We start from the raw sequence: 23,094 nt of genomic DNA, 5'->3' as shown, positions 1-23,094 counted from the left end.
GAAGGGAAAGTTGTAGTCTTATACTGGTAAGCACTACTTCTCATTTGTGGCTCATTAAATCGGTCGCACACGCTATACCGTCCAACTTATCTGTGGATGTGTTGCTACGGAGTTTTATATGTAAAGCACCGCACGTAATGTGTTATCAACTGATACTGCTAACAATGGCAATTAACCAGGCTAGAATTGGACTTCATGATTAGTTGGATTATTTGTCGGATTTACAGTAGTTCGTGCTAATTGTAAGCGAACGAAGATAAAGACCATTTAAACTGAGGTACCTTAAATCCGACAAGTTGTCCGGCTAAGCAAAAAATCTTGCTTTTTGATATGGGTCCATGGTATTGCACTTCTGTGGCAGATGGAATGCATCCGACTCATGTTCAAGATGTTCAATAAACATGTTAAGTGCATATATATTCCCTTTTTTCTTGAGTCTGTTTGCTCATGCAAAATTAAATGTGATTAATATAGATTAAAAATGAATGATATTTAATCATGATTAATCAAAATTAATCCACAGGAACCCTGTGATTAATCTGATTAAAAAATTTAATCATTTGACAGCACTAATATAAATATAAAATATACACAATTGCATAAATAACTAGAGATGCATTTCCGCAGAAAATGTAGGAGGAGCGTCTAGAAAAAGTGAGTGGAATAAAAAAAATAAGAATATAAGGAATAACAATATGTGATTGTCGCTTATCGCAACCACATAATAAACTTAGGAAACCAACAAACAAAATTTAGTCTACTTTGAACTATTTTTATTACAATGATATGGTTATTAAAGCAAAGTTCTTAAAAATTAACTTTAAATAAACACTAGTGATGGGCACTGCAGCTCATCTCTAAGGCAATAAAAACATAGCGTTGACCCGGAGGTGCTGATTATCAACACAGTTTTTAAGAAAGTGTTCCATATCTTCTTTGTACTGAAACACAAAAAGAAAGGGATCGAGGTCATCCAGATCATCATTCTGTTTTAGTCTGTAGGGAGCTTTCTGGCAGTCCATGTGTTGCATTCATCCAGAACCGGCTATGAATTAGCATCCCATATAGATATGTGCATCTAAAATAGTACAATTAATAAGAATAATTGTCATGTACAGTAATAATTACTTCAATTCACAGCACATGTAACATTTGTAACAGAGCTGCCTAGTTCACTAAAGATTCGGAACTAAATAAATATTTAAAATATTTTTTTAATTTTCCAGTAGCAAAATCTGTATGGCATTAATTAGTAACTACGAACTCTGGAACAGGGGAGTATGCGGATACAGTCAGTCCAAGCTTAAGTAATCAATCTAAAGCTAAATTTGGAGAGAGAAAAAAAACACCGGTCAAAACTTTCTAAAACTCCAGCTGCTAGAATGCTACTATTGTTGCTTGTTTTACCCACTTTTTTCTTTCGACAAAGCTAAACACTCTCCCACTATTTAGACGACTTGGAAGATTTATGTTCTTTCTCTGATAATGAGAGTGAATCCCAGGAACATTTATTTTTCTCTTGTACAGTGGTCAATGCTTTTTGGTCTACTCTGTTTAATTGTTTATCTTCACAAAATGTAATACCACACTTAGAGTATCTCACCATTAAGTTTGCGGTTTTCCTTGAAGAGAAGGATACTGAATTCTTGCTCAACAATATTATTTTAATTGCAAAATTTTATTAACATAACTGTAGCTATATGAAGGTCTTCCCCAACACTGTAGCTTTTAAAAATTATTTAGTTTTATTTTTTAATTCTATAGAAGGTGAAGACCAAAAGTGCCTGTAAACTTTGTACTCTTACGTTTGGCCTGTTTTGACTTACCTGTGCTGTCCCCCTGCTCGGATATTGTATTTTGTTGAAGACGAAATAAAGGAATTTAATTTTAAAAATAAAAAATTATAAAAAAAAAAAAAATTACTTAACAGAAAAGATAAAAAAACACTCTCGCACTAACAAGTCCGGGCTGTGCGTGGAGGTCGTGTGATATCTGGTACTGCCTCCATGGCGTAGTTTGCATAATGTCATGTCCGGACTCGCTTGTGAAGATCACGTGTTTCCGGCCTTCTAGTGGAGACCCTCCTGGTGAAGGTGTGCAGCCAGAGCCTTCTAATTATTCGGCCAGGCTGCAGCAGTCAGCAGACGTTACAATCGTGGGTCTAATTACGACTGAACAGGAAAATACTGTTTGGGGAAACAACTTTCGAGTCACTGACAGGAGGAGGCATTTGCGGCACGGTAAGGCGTTTGTGGGGGATGGGTTCGTAGCTGTGACTGCTAATGTAGCTAGCTAGTTGCGCATTCCGCCGGGAGACATTTAGTTACGTAATACATGCTTGTATGTTTGCAGAAGTGGGTAGAGTAGTCGAATTCTGTACTCGAGTAAAAGTACGGTTACTTCAATATTATAACAACGGAAGTCGGTGTAAAAGAGCTCAATCTCATTACTTTAGTGAGAGTAACAGAGTATCTAGAAAAAAAGACTACTGGAGTAGCGCGTTGGTTTACAAAATCGGAATTGGTTATTAACAAGCTATACAGTTGCGGGCTTTTCTAATCAACAGCACAGATAAAGTATGAAATCTAAAAGTAAAATATACTCTCCAAATAAAACAAACACAAAGTGTGCAAATAAAACACCCTATACCTTTTGATAATCAAAAACAGCGCTGGAAAACCACAGTATATATAATCATTGGGGAGGTTTCATTGGCTAACAGCAGAATGTTAAGTGGATTTTGGTATAAATAAACGTGGGATATGTATAAAAATACAAATAATGTAGTATCCTACATAATGATTTCAGCGAGATATAAACTGAAATACATGAGAAAGATATGCGGTCGCCGATGCCCTTGTCCCCAGAGCGTTAATAATAGTCACTGCATCATATTTATCGCTTTCTATATTTATATGGTCACAGTTTTTCATTTTTCATTCCATCTACCAATAAACTGTGAAAGGGATTTTATTGTTGCTACTTGCGTTTCAAACTGCCTTTCCAAAGTGATGGGTGTGGGGTGCAGTGACATTCCAGACTGATGGGCTATTGACAGTATGCAAACTACTACAGGTGCGAGGAGGACCTATCTCATCAATATTCATTGTGAAGGCTACTGACTTTGAGAAAAAGAGTGTCACTCTAAAGTTCTAACACTTTAGTAATCAAACCACATAAAATTTCAGAATGTCTCTTTCACCTATGTGTAGCCAACCCCTGTGTCTAAGCTTCAGAGCTCAAAAGTCTTGGCTAGAAATGTCTATAATGTGATTTTTTTTTACAATTTCTCAGCATGTCTGAAAGTAGGTTTTTGGAAAGCATATGTTTAAAGTTGATTTTAACAAAAAATAGAATAACAACATTCTAAGTGGTCTCAGATTATTGGTGCTGAGTTTGTGCTGAATAAAAGCACATGTAACACTTTGGGATAAATGTTTTTTAGATAGGTGAAATATTTTAAAATGTCAAGGCATGTCAGACTACCCCGAAAGTGGAAAAGAGGCCTCAGACACTAGTGGGTTAACACATACCATCAAAACCGCAGTTGTTTTGGTGTATTTGGAGGTAATAGTTTGTACTTCAAGTTGCCATTTCAAACCAGCAGTGTTGGTGCTCTGTGTAGTTCAGTTCAAGCATGTCAGAGATTGCAGTGTGAATAGCACACTGTGAACATGAACTGCGTATGGAGTAACGAAGGCTCTTTGGATGATATGTTTGCCTTATTCACTATTTTCCTGATAATTTTTGTCTATTAACCCTGTTCCATCTCCGTACTGACTGCTGTGTCTCCATCTTCCCTCAGCAAGGAGAGTGGATGAATCCTCCCAAACCTTTGCTTGCTCTCAGGATCCATTCTCCTACATTGCAGACATTGACCTGCACAGACATATCAAAATATCTCACCCCAACGAGTATCTCATACAGCTGAGGACCGGATCTATCAACACAACCCAGGATTCACCAGCTTCTGCTGGCCCCAGTGCCACTCAGCCCAGTACAGACATACTCAGTACCCTGGAAGAAGCCAGTACATACACACTGACAGCACAACAGGGTTCCCAGGGTGAGATGACTTTTAATATAAACAGAGACTGTAAAATACACAGGCAGACTCGTACAGAGAAGTCGTCCCATCTGTGTTCTGAGTGTGGGAAGAGCTTCAGTCGATTAGGACACCTAAAGATCCACCAGCGGATTCACACAGGAGAGAGGCCCTACCAGTGCTCCCAGTGTGGGAAGAGCTTTAGTGAGTTAGGAACCCTAAAGATCCACCAGCGGATTCACACAGGAGAGAGGCCCTACCAGTGCTCCCAGTGTGGGAAGAGCTTCAGACATTTAGGACACCTAAAGAATCACCAGCGGATTCACACAGGAGAGAGGCCCTACCAGTGCTCCCAGTGTGGGAAGAGCTTTATTCAGTCAGGAACCCTAAAGATCCACCAGCGGATTCACACAGGAGAGAGGCCCTACCAGTGCTCCCAGTGTGGGAAGAGATTTAGTGAGTTAAGATACCTAGAGAGTCACCAGTGGATTCACACAGGAGAGAGGCCCTACCAGTGCTCTCAGTGTGGGAAGAGCTTCAGACATTTAGGACCCCTAAAGGTCCACCAGCGGATTCACACAAGAGAGAGGCCTTACCAGTGCTCCCAGTGTGGGAAGAGCTTTAGTGAGATAGGAACCCTAAAGAATCACCAGCGGATTCACATGGGAGAGGGGCCCTACCAGTGCTCCCAGTGTGGGAAGAGCTTTAGTGAGATAGGAACCCTAAAGAATCACCAGCGGATGCACACAGGAGAGGGGCCCTACCAGTGCTCCCAGTGTGGCAAGAGCTTTAGTGAGCTAGGAACCCTAAAGAATCACCAGCGGATGCACACAGGAGAGAGGCCCTACCAGTGCTCCCAGTGTGGGAAGAGCTTCAGACATTTAGGACACCTAAAGAATCACCAGCGGGTTCACACAGGAGAGAGGCCCTACCAGTGCTCCCAGTGTGGGAAGAGCTTTAGTGAGTTAGGAAACCTAAAGAAACACCAGCTGATTCACACAGGAGAGAGGGCCTACCAGTGCTCTCAGTGTGGGAAGAGCTTTATTCAATCAGGAACCCTAAAGATCCACCAGCGGATTCACACAGGAGAGAGGCCCTACCAGTGCTCCCAGTGTGGGAAGAGCTTTAGTGAGTTAGGAACCCTAAAGAAACACCAGCGGATTCACACAGGAGAGAGGCCCTACCAGTGCTCCCAGTGTGGGAAGAGCTTCAGTCAATTAGGAACCCTAAAGGTCCACCAGCAGATTCACACAGGAGAGAGGCCCTACCAGTGCTCCCAGTGTGGGAAGAGCTTTAGTGAGTTAGGAAACCTAAAGAAACACCAGCTGATTCACACAGGAGAGAGGCCCTACCAGTGCTCTCAGTGTGGGAAGAGCTTTAGTAAGTCAGGAACCCTAAAGAATCACCAGCGGATTCACACAGGAGAGAGGCCCTACCAGTGCTCCCAGTGATGATCTCGATTAGGACACATTGAGAAGCACTCACTTGACAGTTCATTATCACAGTTAGTCCAGTAAGTTGGTTCTTGAATTTTTCTGAATTGTATTTGTGAAATACCAGTATGTTGGGTCCCCCTCATTAGTCCTGTTGATGTTTAGGATTTGTTTGACAAAGATTCGGAGGCAGTGTTTTAATAGTTACAGTATATTTTGAAGGTAGACTTCGACTGCAAAGCAGTTTTATAAACTACTGAAAAATTACACAGTTGTGTATTTTACAGAAGAGGATTCGGGCACGTGAAATAATAATCAGAGAATTCTGAGGAAGAAGTCTGAATCCTGACATTACAGTCAGAGGCTGGCTGCAGACCTCAGGCTCCATGCAAGACACAAAGCAGAATACACAGAGGCCCTTTCCTTATCTAGTGCAGATGTCAGTGTTGGTGGAAAATGACAGAATTGGTAGCATTCCTGCACATTAATTGATTTGGGAACATATTTTTAGGAGGCAACATGAGAATATGTTATATATTGTAGTTTATTCAGACAAAATTTTGTGTGAATTTTGTGTTAGCATCTGAACAAGAATAATTTTCATCGCATGAGCTTTAATTGTGATTTTTTTTAATCGTCTTAAAATGTTATGAAACTTGTCATATTGAAGACAAAGGTATGTCAATTTCTCTTCATTACACAGTGTTTGAGTATACTATCTTGGCTACAGTTTACAAAAAAGGGTTTGAATTGCATTCTTTTTAGTTATTTTTCTACAACCCATTACAAGAAAGAGTAAGACTATAAATAATAAACCCAAATGACATAGGGCAGTGGTGGCCTAATGTTTAGGGAAGAATATTTGATTTCTATTGTAGAAAGAATGCCACGAGTGTGTTCTGCTGTTATATCTGCCAAAGGTGGCTACTTTGAGTCAGAAGTTTAGAATACATTTTGGTCTATAAATTGATTCCATGATTTCTTTTAACTCCAATTGCTTATTTGTACTATGCTTTCATTTCAGAGTGCAATGAGACATTAAACTGCATACTTCTCAATTAAAAAATGCAAAAATTTGGGTGTTCTAAATTTGACTGGTAGTGTATGTATATGCAATATATAAAGCATGTATTTATGAGATACCGCTAGATAAACACTTTAGTGCAGACCTCAGTAGAAGTGACTTCAGGCTGGGGGATAACTTTGACTGGGTGACTGTGATTTATTTGCAAAACAGAAGGTGTTAATGGTGCTGGAGAGGGGGCGGGCAGCTTGTGTGGGGAGTAAGGGGGGGGGCTCCTCATGAGGAGAGCCTAATTTTTCCATGAATTCTAATGTTAAGGAACTCACCGGAAATGAGCTGCAAGAAACATTCATACGCAATGTGGATCTGAAGGGGGAAAAGGTTCCTGAACTACATGAAAACTGGTGGCATGCACAAGAACAAAAATTCCTCCTATATTGTTTATGAAAGGTTAATAAAATATCAGGGGTTGCCAATTTATGCATCAGGCGTGACGCTCACTTTCAGACCTTCACGCTCATGCAAGAAATCTCACGGCAAATCTATATAATTCCATTATAAACCTGAAATTAGCTACATCCAAAGTGTTGGGGTAGTCTGCCAGCTGATCAAAGTTGGGAATCCCGAAAAGTTTTGTTTTATAAGAGTTTAGTCCTTTTTAGAGCCATTTGCCAAATGCAATGGCTTCACATTTCTTTTTGCCATCATTTCATCAAACACCGTTCACTTTGTATTTGCTTGCAAGTATTATTTTTGTTGTAAATTAATAATCTGTAGATGACAAATTTAAGCTGAACCATTAAATAAATAATATATGGGTCATTCTTACGAACTTGCGAACATGTCAGGAACATGTCGGTTTGGATCAGTTTTTTTTTATGTAGAGCAATTGACATTACCTTAGATTTTTAAGTATATTTAAGCCATGCCATTTATTGCTCTGATTTGATGATTTTTAAAAACAATTTCACCAAAATAGGTTGCATTCCATTACCTTAAGCTTGTCCGGGGTTTGGGTCGTGGGGGAAGCAGCTTCAGGAGAGATACCCAGACCTCCCTCTCCCCAGCTACCTCTACCAGCTCTTTGTGGGGGGATGCCGAGGCGTTCCCAGGCCAACCGAGAGATATAATCCCTCCAGCGTGTCCTGCCCCGGGGCCTTCTCCCTGTAGGACATGCACAGAAAACCTCTCCGGGTAGCCACCCAGGAGGCATCCGTGCCTGATGTCCAATCCACCTCAATTGGCTCCTTTCGACGTCTACTCTGAGACTCTCCTGGGTATCCAAACTTCTCACCTTATCTCTAAGGGAGAGCCCAGATACCCTGTGGAGAATCCTCATTTCGGCCGCCTGTATTCGCAATCTCATTCTTTCGGTCATTACCCATAGCTCATGATCATAGGTGAGGGTAGGGACGAAGATGGACCAATATATCGAGAGCTTTGCTTTCTGGCTCAGTTCTTTCTTAGCCACGATGAACCGGTTAAGCACCTGCAAATCTGCAGACGCCACTCCGATTGAGAACCATGGTTCCAATCCTTATCCCCGCCGCTTCGCACTCAGCTGCAAACCGCCCCAGAGCACACTGGAGGTCCCCAGCAGATGAAGCCAACAGGACGACATCGTCCGCAAAAAGCAATCCTGAGGACACCCTCAACACCCTGGCTGCGCCTAGAAATCCTGTCCATAAATATTATAAACAGGACCCATGACAAAGGGTAGCCCTGGTGGATCCCAACCCGCACTGAGAACACGTCCGACTTATTACTGGCAATGCGGACCAAGCTTCTGCTCCATTCATACAGGGACCGAATTGCCCACAATAGTGGAACCCCAACCCCATACTCCTGAAGCACCCCCTACAGGGTACCTCGGGGAACCCGTTCATAAGCCTTTTCCAAGTCCACAAATCACATGTAGACTGGATAGGCAAACTCCCAGGCCCCCTCCAGTACCCTCACAAGGGTGTAAGGCTGGTCCAGTGTTCCACGGCCAGGACAAAAACCGCATTGTTCCTCCTGAATCCGAGATTAGACTATCGATCTCACCCTCCTCTCCAGTACCCCGGAATAGACTTTCCCAGGAAGGCTGAGAAGGCTGAGAAGTGTGATCCCCCTATAGTTGGAACACACCCTCCGGTCCCCTTTCTTAAATAAGGGGACCACCACCCCGGTCTGCCAATCCAGTGGTACTGCCCCAGATCTGCACATGCTGTTGAGAAGGCGTGTCAGCCATGACAGCCCCACAACATCCAGAACCTTTAGGTACTCCGGGTGGATCTCATCTTTAACCACCCTGGCCACCTCAGTCCCAGTGATGGGCAAGTCCCCCCCAGCACCCCCGAGCTCTGTGCCCTCAAATGTCTCAAAGGCAGTGTGCGCAGATGTATCTGAGGAAGGGTTGAGGAGGTCCTCAATGTATTCCTTCCACCTCCGGGTGATGTCCCCATGTGAGGTCATCAGCACCCCCTCCCCACTATAAATATTAGGAACCAGGAGCTGCTTCCCCCTCCTGATATTCCGGATGGTTTGCCAGAACCTTTTTGAGGCCGACCGAAAGTCACTTTCCATGGCCTCACCAAACTCCTCCCACGCCCGGTTTTTTGGTTTCACAACCGCCTGAGCCGCGTACCGCCTGGTCTGCCGGTACCCGTCAGCTGCCTCCGAAGACCCCCAGGCTAATAATTCCCGGTAAGCCTCCTTCTTCTGCTTGACAGCCCCCCTCACCTCTGGTGTCCACCATCAGGTACGAGGGTTACCACCACGACTGGCACTGACCACCCTGCAGCCACAGCTCCGTACGGCCGCTTCCACAATGGAGGTCCGGAACAGTGTCCATTCAGACTCAATGTCCCCAACCTCCCCTGGTATGCAGTTGCAATTCTGCTGGAGGTGCGAGTTAAAGCTCTGGCGAACAGGAGCCTCTGCCAGACGTTCCCAGCATTCCTATGCGCTTGGGCCTACCAGGTCTGACCGGCTTCCTCCCCTGCCACCTGAGCCAACTCACCACCAGGTGGTGATCAGTTGATAGCTCTGCCCCTCTCTTCACCCGAGTGTCCAAGACAGAAGGCCGCAGATCAGATGATACGATTATGAAATCGATCATCGACCTGTAGCCCCAGGCATGTTCGTACCATGTCCACTTATGGACACCCTTATGCTCGAACATGGTGTTCGTTATGGACAAACCATGCATTGTACAGAAGTCCAGTAAGAGAACACCACTCGGGTTCAGATCAGGGAGACTGTTCCTCCCAATCACCCCCCTCCAGGCCACACTGTCATTGCCCATGTGAGCGTTGAAGTCCCCCAGCAAAACGATGGAATTCCCTCGTGGCACGGTAAGCAGCACACCACTCAGGGAGTCCAAGAAGGCCGGGCATTCCATAAGCGCAGATGACAGTCAGAGACCTATCCCCGACCCGAAGGCGCAGGTAGACAGCCCTCTCGTTCACCGGGGTAAACTCCATTTTTAATGCACCAAGCTGCGTGGCCACCAGTAGCCCGACCCCTGCCCGGCGCCGCTCACCCGCTGCAACTCCAAAAGAAAAGAGCGTCCAGCCCCTCTCCAGGAGATTGGTTCCAGAACCCACGCTATGCGTTGAGGTGAGCCCAACTATATCTCTTTGTCTGGCCCCTCCCCTGGGATCTTTTTGCCTTGGGAGACCCTACCAGGGGCTATTGCCCCTGACAAAATAGCCCCCAGGGTGACTGAGGCACGAAAACCACGATAAGGTGGTAATCGAAGGAGGGACCTGCTGACATAATTTCAGTAACTCTCTAAAAACACAGGTGGAGTGTTGACAAGGACAAGGCTGAAGTTTACTCTGTCATGCTGATTGAGTTAGAATAGCAGACTGGATGCTTTAAGTTTGAAATTGTAGTAATACAAATTGGAGAGGTAAAACTGGAAGAGACTACAGAGAAAGCGCATGATACAGCAAAGTGGAAATCTTGGCAGTATAAGTTATACACAATGAATTCCAGATGAGTGCTGTCAAACTGGACATTGCTAAAACTACAGTGAACAAATTGTTTGTGGAAGAACTCAATAGTTTTAAGAATGCACTTTAATTGGGATTACAGTGCTGGTGAGACAAGGATCTGCAAGTGAAAGAAAGGATAGTAGCTAGCTAGTAACATTAAAGTTAAATGTGGCGGTGCGTGTGTGCATACATGCCACACTTTACCTGCCAGCGTGCAAGTAGTGAGACAACGACAAGGGCTGTGTGAAGGTTTCCTTAACATTAAACTGAGACATGGTGAGTTGGGCATAGATTATGAACTTTGTAGTGAGTTACTGTATAACCTTAAGTGGACATGAGCTGTATAGTGTAGTTTGCCTAACAAACTTGCTCTAATTGATCAATTCAACCTTGCTTCAATCTCTACCCTAACATGTTGCCTTATCAGCTTATATTGATTTAGTATTGTGACTTGTAGGCTACATATAACAAAAAGTCATTTAAAAATATTATTACAAATTACAGCGTTTGTAGCAAAGTAGGCTACTTTTTTCATTATTTAAAATGTCTTAATGTTTTTTTGTCTTTTGTTTCTGTGTTTCAGGAGTGGATTGCATGCAGTGCAAATTCTGCAAATTTGTTGGCTCATCTGAAGAGGTGCTGCTGAAGCATTGTCGCCTTCGTCATGGAAAAGGTGCTCGCTGGCCTTGCGTTCACACAAACTGTGTATGTGTGTTTGAAACTCCTGGTGCAGTACGATCACACCTGTCAAGATCACACAGAGACACCGAAAATTCACCAAATTCAACATTTCAATGTGAATTGTGTGATTTAAAAGAGATTTGCAGTGAAAAGACTTTTTGGAAGCATCTTGGATACCATTTAAAGAATCACGAAGCTGTGCAATGTCCCATTGTTAGATGTACCTTTACCACAAATGTTCGTCCAACCTTAAGTTCTCACAGTAGTCGGAATCATAAAAATTGCTCACTTAACGATTTTCGAAGTGTAGGAAGAAGCAACACCTTAGATGAGGCAAGTGATGATGAACAAGTAGATTTTGAAGCAGGCTTATCACATGACAGGGTTATCTCAAAGGATAGTAGGAGATCAGATGAGGTTGAAGAGACTGAGGAAAATTTGGATATTGAGACACTTGAGCACAAATTGGCTTCTCTCTTTCTATCTATGCAAACAGTGTTGCATATTTCCAGAAGTGCAATTCAGACTCTTGTAGAGTGGTATTGAAACTCAGTCAACTTTTCAATCTACAGATCCCTGGAGGAATTTATATTTCAGTGAACATTTTTTTGTAATTAGAACCCACCAAATATCTTTATAACTCAGCCGGTAAAAACACTTTTGTTTATGTATCAGTAAATAAGGTACTTGAGACTTTATTTAGGCGGGCAGATTTTTTGGACCAAATTGTATTTGATCAAGACTCTTTACCTGGGTTCTGTAAGTCTTTTCAAGACGGGAAGTATTACAAGGACAATAAGTCACTTGGGCAGCAGAACCAATATATCAGTTTGGCATTGTATACTGATGATTTTGAAGTGTGTAATCCTCTAGGCACCTCAAGAAAGCTTCACAAGATAACTGCGGTTTATTGGGTTGTTTTAAATTTACCAGCCAAGTTCTCATCCAGTCTCCCTTCACTTCAACTAGCACTCCTCATTAAAAGTGTTGATGTCAAGCAATATGGCTATGAAAAGTTTCTTGAGCCATTGATTAAAGCTATAAAACATATAGAACAAGAGGTGTGCTGATAACCATGGAGCACATGGACTAGCAGGGTTTTCTGAAAGTTTTACTGTTGAGAAGTTCTGCCGATTTCGTTTACTAAGGACCAAATTGCCACAGCTAATGTTCATGATTTCCAACTGAGGGATGTTTTTTTTTTTTTTTTTTTTCTCTCCCCCTGTCGTGTCGGCAGTTAAGCAAGCAGGATGTTAGTCTGGGTGCCTTATTGTGCCAACACTTTTATTTTAACAAGTGGAGCTTCGGATTTAAGCTCCTCTTGTTACTTGAGGTATACTCTTTATTAATCAGTTATATGTCAATGCGCCACAAAGCCGGAGCTGACAGGGGGGGGTTAGTGGGAAAAAAATCGAGAGAGAAAGTGAGAAAGGAGAGAAAGGGGTGAGAGACAGTAAAATAAATAAATGCATAATAAAAATAAAATAAGGAGGGGGGTCAGAGAGAGAGAGAGAGACAGGGAAAGAGAAATAATACATAACAAACAATAGAACAAAAAAGGAAAGAGTGATGAGGACAGCTTCTGCATCTTGCTGCTTTACACCGTATCATCACACCAGCTGCTGTATCTGAAAGATAAGATCCAGGGACACACACAAACAGTATACACACAAAGAAACCAGTGGTACCGCCACAACATGGGACCGTGCCTGTGCCAGTGTCCGCTCCTGGAACCAAACACGTCAATACCAACGAAACAAAATAAATATATACAGTAGGCACAAGCAGACCACCAGGAACACCGTCCAAACATTGTCGTACCCGCATCCGCATCCGAGAGGAGGGAGTGGAAGCCACACACCAACCCCCACACACACTCTCACACACACACACACACACACACCCAGACAAGGGGAAAGAGGGATAAAATAGGGGAAGAGAGCCCCAGGCGCTCGTGTGTGTGCGTGTGCGTGCATGTCTATGTGTGTGTGCGTTCTAAGTGTATGTGTGTGCGTGTGCATATGTACGTGCATGTGTGTGTGTACGCATATGTGTATGTGTGTATGTTTGTGTGTTGTGAGTGTATGTATGAGTGTGCAGGTTAACATGGAATGATTCCCAGTGTGTGTGCGAGGCCACAACAACGCCACCCCGGGGCCCCCAGACGGCCGGGAGAGCCCCGACGGGTCACGGACCCAGCCGCCCCACAGTGGCCAGGTACCTCCGGGGGCCGGCCACGCAGGCACGGATAGAACCCGGAGCCCGGAGCACCCGCACACCCCGTGGGGGCCCCGCCAGCCCCGGGGAGACCCGCCCCCCCCCAAGAACCCCCACCCGGGGGACCAGGGGGACGCCCCGAGAGCCACCAAGCACACCCGCCCCTGGCTACCCCGACCCCCCCTCCCCCACCCAGATCCCAACCCTCCCTCCCCAGCCCCCGCACCCTCCCTCCCCCAAGTCCCCTCACTGCCGCCCCCACACCGCCCCATCATCCACGTGCTCCCCGTACCAGGACAAACATGCAGACACACCGATCCATGCATGCACTCATACACACACTCAGACACACACTCCCAGTCACACCTGCTCGTCTTTGAAGTCCGGCAGCAGATGCCCTGGACTTGCCCAGTGGACGGCCCAGAGGATGTTCCCCACCCCCCCAGATCGCAGGCGAGCGGGCACCCCGCCGGAGACCGGCAGCGCCCCACAGATGCGGCCGCCCCACCCCCGAGCCCACCCGCCGGCGCCCGCCACCCCCGCCACACCCAGGACCCCTCACCCCGCCCCCCCCCCCAACCGCCCCCCACCCACCTTGATCATTGATGGTGTACATGTGTGTGAACTAAGGTGTCGTTGAGATATGGGGGAGCATATGGGGAAAAGACACCCATCGCCCCCCCCAAGCCCTAAGTGTCTAAAGTGGAGTTAAAATAGAGGGGAAGGGAGCTGTGCAGTCCAGCTGCGGGCTGCAGAAGCAGCCGACCCAGGACCTGCACAGCTCCCCCCGCCCTCCAAGGCCCTATGTGGAGGAGTGGTGTGACGTGGATGTATGTCTAAAATGCAGTTAAGATAATGAGGGGGGGATGAGTGGCTAATCGCCCCCCCTTCCCTCTGTGTGGTGCGGTGTGATGTCTAGATGTGGCGTCTAATGTGTAAGATGGGGGGTGAATAGCTGATCACCCCCCATTACCTATGTGTGGTGTAGGTGGATGCGGGCCGGCAGGGGGGGCGCGCGGCGACAGCCCACAGTGCCGCAGGGCAGCGGGCGCCAGGCAAGGCACGCCCGGACGCGCGGCGCCAACACCCAGGGGGACACCCCCGCCCCCCGCCGCAGCGCCCCCCCGCCCCAACCCAAGGAGGTGTCTGGGGCCTCATCTGCGCCGGCATCGCCGACGAGCCATTCATACCCAGATACCCACATTCACCAAACACTCGCACCCCACCACACCCGCACCACCCCAACACCGACGTGCTCCCCCGTCCCAGGCCATACATGCAGACAAACAGAGCATGCATACTCACCGGATACACACATACAAACACGCACGCCCAACACGCACACCCTCACCAGATACACACACAGACACGCACGCCCACACGCACACACACCAGATACACACATAGACACGCACGCACACACTCATCTCGAGGCCCAACAGCAGATGCCCTGGAATTGTCCAGTGGACGGCTCCAGAGGCTGTTCCCCCACCCCCCAGGTCGCAGGCTAGCGGCCCCCCGCCGAAGGCCGGCAGCCCCCCGCGGACGCCGCCGCCCCGCACCCGGGCCCGCCAGCCAACACCCGCCGCCCCCGCCATCCCCCAACTCCCCCGGTCCGCCCACCACCCCCCTTGGTCAGTGGGAATGGGTGTGTGTGTGGAGCTAGGGTGCAGTTAAAATGTGGAGGGGACACAAGTGGGGGATGGATACCCCAGCCAGAGCTGCGGTCCTCCCCCCCCAGCCCCCACAGGCCCTCAATGTCTAAAGTGGAGTTAAAATAGAGGGGAAGGGAGCCGCGCTGTCCAGCTGTGGGCTGCCAAAGCAGCCGACCCAGGACCTGCACAGCTCCCCCCACCCTCCAATGCCTTATGTGAAAGAGTGGTGTGACATGAATGTATGTCTAAAGTGCAATTTAAAATAATACAGAGGGGGGTGAGTGGCTAGTCACCCCCCCCTTCCCTCTGTGTGATGCGGTGTGGTGTTGTGGGTGTGGTGTCTAAAGTGGAATTAAAAGAGATGGGGGGTGACTAGCTGATCACCCCCCAGTACCTATATGGAGTGTGGTGTAGGTGGGTGTGGGCTGTAGGGGGCTGTGGGGGAATAGGTGGTAATGCAGCAGGGCAGCGGGCATCCAGCACGACGCGCCCGGATGCGCGGCGCCAACACCCAGGGGGACACCCCCGCCCCCCGCCGCAGCGCCCCCCCGCCCCAACCCAAGGAGGTGTCTGGGGCCTCATCTGCGCCGGCATCGCCGACGAGCCATTCATACCCAGATACCCACATTCACCAAACACTCGCACCCCACCACACCCGCACCACCCCAACACCGACGTGCTCCCCCGTCCCAGGCCATACATGCAGACAAACAGAGCATGCATACTCACCGGATACACACATACAAACACGCACGCCCAACACGCACACCCTCACCAGATACACACACAGACACGCACGCCCACACGCACACACACCAGATACACACATAGACACGCACGCACACACTCATCTCGAGGCCCAACAGCAGATGCCCTGGAATTGTCCAGTGGACGGCTCCAGAGGCTGTTCCCCCACCCCCCAGGTCGCAGGCTAGCGGCCCCCCGCCGAAGGCCGGCAGCCCCCCGCGGACGCCGCCGCCCCGCACCCGGGCCCGCCAGCCAACACCCGCCGCCCCCGCCATCCCCCAACTCCCCCGGTCCGCCCACCACCCCCCTTGGTCAGTGGGAATGGGTGTGTGTGTGGAGCTAGGGTGCAGTTAAAATGTGGAGGGGACACAAGTGGGGGATGGATACCCCAGCCAGAGCTGCGGTCCTCCCCCCCCAGCCCCCACAGGCCCTCAATGTCTAAAGTGGAGTTAAAATAGAGGGGAAGGGAGCCGCGCTGTCCAGCTGTGGGCTGCCAAAGCAGCCGACCCAGGACCTGCACAGCTCCCCCCACCCTCCAATGCCTTATGTGAAAGAGTGGTGTGACATGAATGTATGTCTAAAGTGCAATTTAAAATAATACAGAGGGGGGTGAGTGGCTAGTCACCCCCCCCTTCCCTCTGTGTGATGCGGTGTGGTGTTGTGGGTGTGGTGTCTAAAGTGGAATTAAAAGAGATGGGGGGTGACTAGCTGATCACCCCCCAGTACCTATATGGAGTGTGGTGTAGGTGGGTGTGGGCTGTAGGGGGCTGTGGGGGAATAGGTGGTAATGCAGCAGGGCAGCGGGCATCCAGCACGACGCGCCCGGATGCGCGGCGCCAACGCCCACGGGGGTGTTACCCCCCCCGCCGCAGCACCCCCGCCCCAACCCGAGGGGGGTATCTGGAGCCTCATCTGCGAGGGCCTCGCTGACGAGCCGCTCTCACACAAACACCTACACTCACCAGACAGACTGACCTGGGACCTATACCCTCCATACCCTGCCCCGGTGCCCTCCCCCCAGAGGCCAGCATGCCCAGAGGCTCCCAGAGCGACACCCCAGTCAGTCCCACATGGGAAGGGGCGCCCAGGGGGAGACCGGCCCCCCCGGCACGGACGAGGCCCCCACCCCACTAGCGGGCCCCCCGGAGCCCCGAGCCCCACCCCGCACCCACGAGGCCCTAGCCACCCGGCCAGGGCCGGCGCCCCCCGCCCAGGCCGCCAGGCCCCCCCCGCGCCCACCGGGTAGACGCCCCCAGCCCCCCCCACCCCGCCAGCCCAGGGGCGACCCACAACCCCCAGCCCAGGAACCGCAGGCCCCCAGCCCCATGGAGCCACCGGCACCCACACCCCCCAGAGCCCCCCCACCATCCAATGGACACAAGGAACAGCAAAGCCATGACCCCACACACCCACTAAGTGATGGAGTCAATTATTGGGGACCAGAGAGAGTTGAAATTGGCTAATTGATTCTTGGAGGAAGCAGACATTCGCTCCATACTAATGTGGTCCAACAAGAGACCTTTGTATTGATTAATACTCAAATTGTTTTTTGATTTCCAATTCACAAGAATAGTTTTCTTGGCGATGCACAGGGCGGTGAGAACCATTTGTGTTGCACTACCCTCCAGATCCATATTGCTTACATCGCCTAGCAAGCATAATCTCGGGGAGGCCGGAATATTATACCCTAAATACGTAGATAAGTCGTAGCATACCCTCTGCCAAAATAGGTGAACAGCTGTGCATTCCCACATGGCGTGCATATAATTGTCTGGTGCATTATTTGTGCAGTAAGGGCAGGTGTCGGATTCTATGAGGCCCATCTTGAACATCCTTTGTCCTGTGTAGTGTGTTCTATGGAGAGTCTTATATTGTATGAGTTGCAGATTGGGTTTTTTGGTCATTCTAAAAGTATTTAAACATATTTGTGTCCAGATGCTCTGGTCTATACTAATCGATAAATCAATTTCCCATTTTGAGGTTGGGAGAGATATTGAGTCGTTTAAATCTGACAATGATCTGTATATTTTTGACATTGTTTTAGGCGCATGGATTCTCAGTAGTTGGGTTACCTTTGTAGGTAATTGTAGATTTAATTCATCATGTCCGTATTTAACCCGCAGTATATATTTAAGTTGGTGGTACTCTAGAAACTTGCTTCTCTGAATATTGTACTGTGAAACAAGTTCTTCAAATGGAATAAATTGTCCATTTTGGATAATATGCTCTAGATACCGTATGCCTTTATCCCTCCATACAGTGAAATTTAACACTTTCTTGTTCAGTAGGATGTCTGGATTGTTCCAGATGGGCGTTCGTTGGCATGGGGTTAGCGAGGATTTGTTTAATTTAAGAAAGTCCCACCAGGCTGTCAGAGATGTTCTAATATTAATGCTTAGGAAACATTTATGGTGTTTAATACTAGAGCTGATAAAAGGCAAATCGGAGATATCTAAATTATCACAGAACTCCTGTTCTATATTTAGCCATAGTCTGTCTAGCGGGCTTGGATTAATCCATTTCAAAACATATTGTAATCTATTGGCAAGAAAGTAGTAGTAAAAATTTGGCAAATCTAAACCTCCGCATTGTTTAGTCTTTTGTAAGGTTTTTATACTAATTCTTGGTGGTTTATCCCGCCATAGAAATTTGGAAATGTGTGAATTTAATGAATTGAACCAGGCAGAAGAGGGTTTATAGGAGATCATTGAGAACAAATAGTTAATTTTGGGTAGTACCATCATTTTAATAGAGGCCACCCTCCCCATGAGTGATATGGGCTGGGTTTTCCACCGTATAAGATCGTCTTCTATTGTTTTAAGTAGTGGAGTAAAGTTTAATTTTTGCAGGTCTGACAGCCTGGGGGAAATATTTATACCTAAATATTTGATATTTCCTGATTGTAATGTAGTATTTGGTGCATTTTGAAAATCGCAGTTTATAGGCAGGACTGTGGATTTTGACCAGTTGATGGAATACTCAGAGATTGATGAAAATCTTTCTATGACTGAAATTGTGTGAGATAGGGAGGATTGAGAGTTTGGAAGGAAAATTAATACATCATCTGCATAAAGACTTATCTTATGAAGCTCATTTTTAATTTGAATACCTGTAATATCTCTATTTTGTCTTATCATGGCTGCTAGAGGTTCAATAAAAATAGCGAAGAGAGAGGGGGAGAGTGGGCAGCCTTGTCTAGTACCCCTCTGGAGAAGAAAGCTTGGTGAAGTTTGGTCGTTTGTCCTGACTGATGCATTAGGAGAGCTATATAGAATTTTAATCCAGTTAATAAAAGATGATCCAAACCCAAATTTATTTAGTGCTGCAATAAGAAATTTCCAATTTACCCTGTCAAAAGCCTTTTCTGCATCTAAAGAAATAATTGTAGTTTCTAGTTTGTTGATGGTAGAGTAATCCATTAAGTTAATTAACCTGCGTGTGTTGGCTGCCGACTGTCTACCTTTGATGAAGCCTGTTTGATCAGGGTGTATTATGAAAGGGGTGACTTTCTCCAGTTTTTTTGCTAAAGCTTTACATATTAATTTAAGATCTGTGTTTATTAGTGATATGGGACGATAACTAGATGGGAGCGTGGGGTCCTTACCTGGTTTTAGGAGTAAACTAATATTGGCCGAGTTCATAGTCAAAGGTAATTCACCACTTTCTTTAATATGACATACCATTCTATGGAAAGTGGGCTCTAACGTAGTCCAAAATTCTTTATAGAATTCTGCTGGAAAACCATCTGGTCCCGGAGCCTTATTGTTGGCCATATGCTGAAGGGCATCATGGAGTTCTGCCACTGAAATGGGTGCCTCCAGTGCCATTACCTGATCTTCCTGTAATTTTGGAAGATTTATATTGTTAAGGAATTCATCAATATCAGCCTGTGGTGGATCAATCTGTGACTTATATAAATTTTCATAGAAATTTCTAAAGGTATTGTTTATTTCATCTGGGTCATGTGTAATGTTACCTAATCGGTCTTTTACGGAAGAGATTGTTATTTTTTCCTTGTTAAGCTTTAATTGGTTGGCTAAAAATCTACCTGATCTGTTGATTTGTTCGAAATTTTCCAGTCTAAGCCTTTGCACCAAGAACTGTGTTTTTTTATCATTAATCTCGTTTAATTTAAGTTTTGTTTTCCTTAATTCATCCAGAATGAATTCCTGGGACGTGGCTGCATATTCACTTTCTAAAGTTTTAATCTTTTGCTCCAGTTCTAATATTAGTGAATTCTCTGCTCTTTTCTTATGTGAGGAATAAGAGATTATCTTACCTCGCATGACTGCTTTCCCTGCCTCCCAAAGAACACAAGCTGAGATTCCTGGTATGTCATTGTCCTCCAGGTATAGTGCCCACTCCTGGTTGAAATAATTTATAAAATTTTGATCTTTAAGCAATGATGTATTAAATCTCCAATGTTTGATTGGCGGAGTGACCTTTGTGTTAGTCAGAGTGAGGGAGACTGGGGCGTGGTCGCTGATAGTGATAGGGTGGATCTGAACCGCTGAAGTGTCCCTCATTTTGGAGCTACTGATTAGAAAGTGGTCTAGGCGGGAGTATGATCGGTGTACAGACGAGAAAAAAGTATATTCTCTAAGAGTGGGATGATGAGAACGCCAAACATCACATAGACCAAGGTCCCTTATATATTGTTTCAGGATTTCTGGGGATTGCCAGTTCCTATAGCTACCTGCATTACTAAACCTATCAATTTCAGGGTTAAAAATCAGGTTGAAGTCCCCTCCTATAAGAAGTGTGGTGTCAGAATGATCAGAAAGTGAGGTGAAAAGAGTGTGAAAAAAGGAGGGGTCGTCAACATTTGGGCCATATATACTAGCGATACATATGTTCATGTTTTGGATAGATAAGTTGACTATAATGAATCTACCTTCTGGGTCTGTAATAGTGTTAATGGTAGTAAAGTGTATTTTTTTATTAATCAGTATGGCCACTCCTCTCTGTTTTGAGTTGTATCCAGCTGAATATACATGAGGGAACTGTGGTGAGGTGAGTGCATCTGCAGCTGTTTTGGACAGATGTGTCTCTTGTAGGAGGACAAGGTCTGCTTGTAAATCTTTCAGGTGATTAAAAACTTTTAGCCTCTTTACTCTGGAGCCGACACCACGTACATTCCATGTGACAAACCTTATTGTGCTCATGTTTAAACTAACTCGCCGGGTGTGCGGAGCTTGCTAGGTGTGTGTGTCTGTGCGTGTGCATGTGCGTGCCTATGCTCACCTGTACTTATATGTGCGCATAAGTGCCTATGTACCTCTGTGTGCGTGTGAAGTACATATGTGTGTGATGTGTCTATATGTATGGTCTGTTTATGTGCTGCTTGTGTGCGTACGTTATGTGCGATGCATTTATGCATAATCATGGTGTTATACGTTATATATAGGAGAAGAGAGAAGAAGAAAAGAGGAGAGAAAATAACAGCTGAATTAAAGAAGAGAGAGAGAAAAAGCGGGGTGCAGTCACTATTAAGACGTGGGCACATCTTACCTCAGGCTATGCTTTTGAGACCAGCAGTTATTATATTAACGGAGACATACCTTGGAAAAGTTAGCGGGGTTTTTTTATTTTTTTTTTCTTTCCCCCGGATTATTTTACTCTAGTATAGCCAGGGGGTAGTATCCCGGTCGCGGTAAAGTTGTCCGTTGACATACAACCTGTCCACGGTGATGACCGCTCGCGAACCTCCGTCTATGAGACGCTTCCTCACGGGAAACAGGACCCGGCGTCGCTCCAGGATCTCCTTAGGGAACTGGTCGTTGACACTAAAGTTCGTCCCCTTCAGTTCCCTGCCTCGGCTTTTAACCAGCTCCTTTTGCTTGTAGTGCTCGAATTTTGCCACGATGGGTCGTGGTCTGTGGCCGTCGGGTCTTTTACCTCCAAGGCGGTGCACACGATGGAAGGTGATGTTACTTGTGGTCTCCGCTGGAAGTTTGAGCAACTGAGGGATGTTGATGGACACGACTCTTTATTGAAAGAGCTTAGGCAGAACGAGAACCTTCAAAGCATTAATAGTGTAGAAAGGCAGTGTGTACTGGGGAAGCATCTTCTGGTCTTTCATCCAGTGAATGGATATCCACCTGAAATTCTGCATGATTTTTTTGAGGGGGTCGTTCCTCTGCAATTGTCTTTGTGTTTGAAAAATCTCATAGCAAAAGGTCTATTTACGTTTGATTCACTAAATGACTGCATAAAGTAATTTCCCTACACATATACAGACAAAGTAAACAAACCACACAAAATTTCAAAAGCAAGCTTTGAAAAAGGAAGTGTTGGAGGTAACGGACATGAAAATTGGACATTGTTACGCTTGCTTCCTTTTATTATTTGATTCAAGATACCAGAGCATGAGCCTGCTTGAGAGATTTTAATGGACCTTAAGGAAATTGTTGAGATTGTTGTTTCACACATACTCTCTGAGGAAGCATTGTGCTATTTGTCCTCTAAACATCGGGATCACCGCAAGTTGCTCACTAGTACCTTCCCAGAGTTCCGACAAAACATCACTTTATTGACCATTATCCACATCTAATTTGCTGTTATGGCCCATTGGTGGACTTTTGGACGATGAGATTGACACAAAAATGACACAAAAAATTGGAAAAATGTGCTGCTCACCCTTTCCTCGAAACACCAGCAGATGTTGGCGTACCATTTGGATAGTCAAAACCTTTTCAAGGCAAAGCTGTATGTGGAAAAAGTGAAAGTGGTCAAAGTTTCAGAATTGTATGCATCACTCAGGTGCCAAACTGAGGAGAAGTACCTACATCTTCACAGTGTGTCTGTCTAAAATGATTCACCTACACGGTACACAGTATGCAGAGGGCATGATTTTATCTTCTGGGCAGTGTAGTGGATTACCAGAATTCCATACGATTGTATTCATTCTTGTCCACATAGAGCAGTGTTTCTCAACCCAGTCCTCAGCGAACCCCAGCCAGTCCACATTTTTGCTCCCAGCCAATCAGGAACACCGAATAGCTGGAACAGGTGTGCTGGGAGCTGGAAGGGAGCAAAAACGTGAACTGTCTGGGGTTCGCTGAGGACTGGGTTGAGAAACACTGACATAGAGGAAGTGATGTTTATGTATAAAAGGCTCTCTTCATGGTATATTGAACATTTCAGATCTTATGAAGTTGTTCACACCACTCTTTGGAAATAATATACCTGGTTCCAGATGCACGGATTACCATCCTCTAGAAGCATATAAAGTCGAGGGGAAATTTATGGTGACTGCAACAACATTCCTCCTCAACTAAATCAACTGATAATGGTATGTTGCCAGCAG

At 46.1% G+C, this 23,094-nt stretch overlaps 1 protein-coding gene across 5 annotated transcripts in view; it reads left to right on the top strand.

Moving 5' to 3' along the window:
- The first annotated feature begins 2,069 nt into the window (after positions 1-2,069).
- LOC140581265 (uncharacterized) overlaps positions 2,070-23,094 on the top strand; it is a 65,346-nt gene continuing 44,321 nt past the window's right edge. For 4 of the 5 annotated variants that reach the window (XM_072703417.1, XM_072703421.1, XM_072703420.1 and 1 more), the window contains exons 1-4: positions 2,070-2,240; positions 3,806-5,558; positions 11,069-11,158; positions 22,984-23,079. In XM_072703417.1, the coding sequence (XP_072559518.1) occupies positions 4,072-5,496 (1,425 nt within the window). In that variant the 5' untranslated portion in view covers positions 2,070-2,240; positions 3,806-4,071 and the 3' untranslated portion in view covers positions 5,497-5,558; positions 11,069-11,158; positions 22,984-23,079. Of the gene's footprint in view, positions 2,241-3,805; positions 5,559-11,068; positions 11,159-22,931; positions 23,080-23,094 lie in introns of all 5 variants that reach the window. The other variant, XM_072703418.1, reaches the window with a different exon arrangement.

Source organism: Paramormyrops kingsleyae, chromosome 20 (assembly GCF_048594095.1).
Source record: "Paramormyrops kingsleyae isolate MSU_618 chromosome 20, PKINGS_0.4, whole genome shotgun sequence".
NCBI classification, from domain to species: domain Eukaryota; kingdom Metazoa; phylum Chordata; class Actinopteri; order Osteoglossiformes; family Mormyridae; genus Paramormyrops; species Paramormyrops kingsleyae.
Note: the sequence above shows the minus strand (reverse complement) of the source record. Positions and strands in the feature narration are given on the sequence as shown.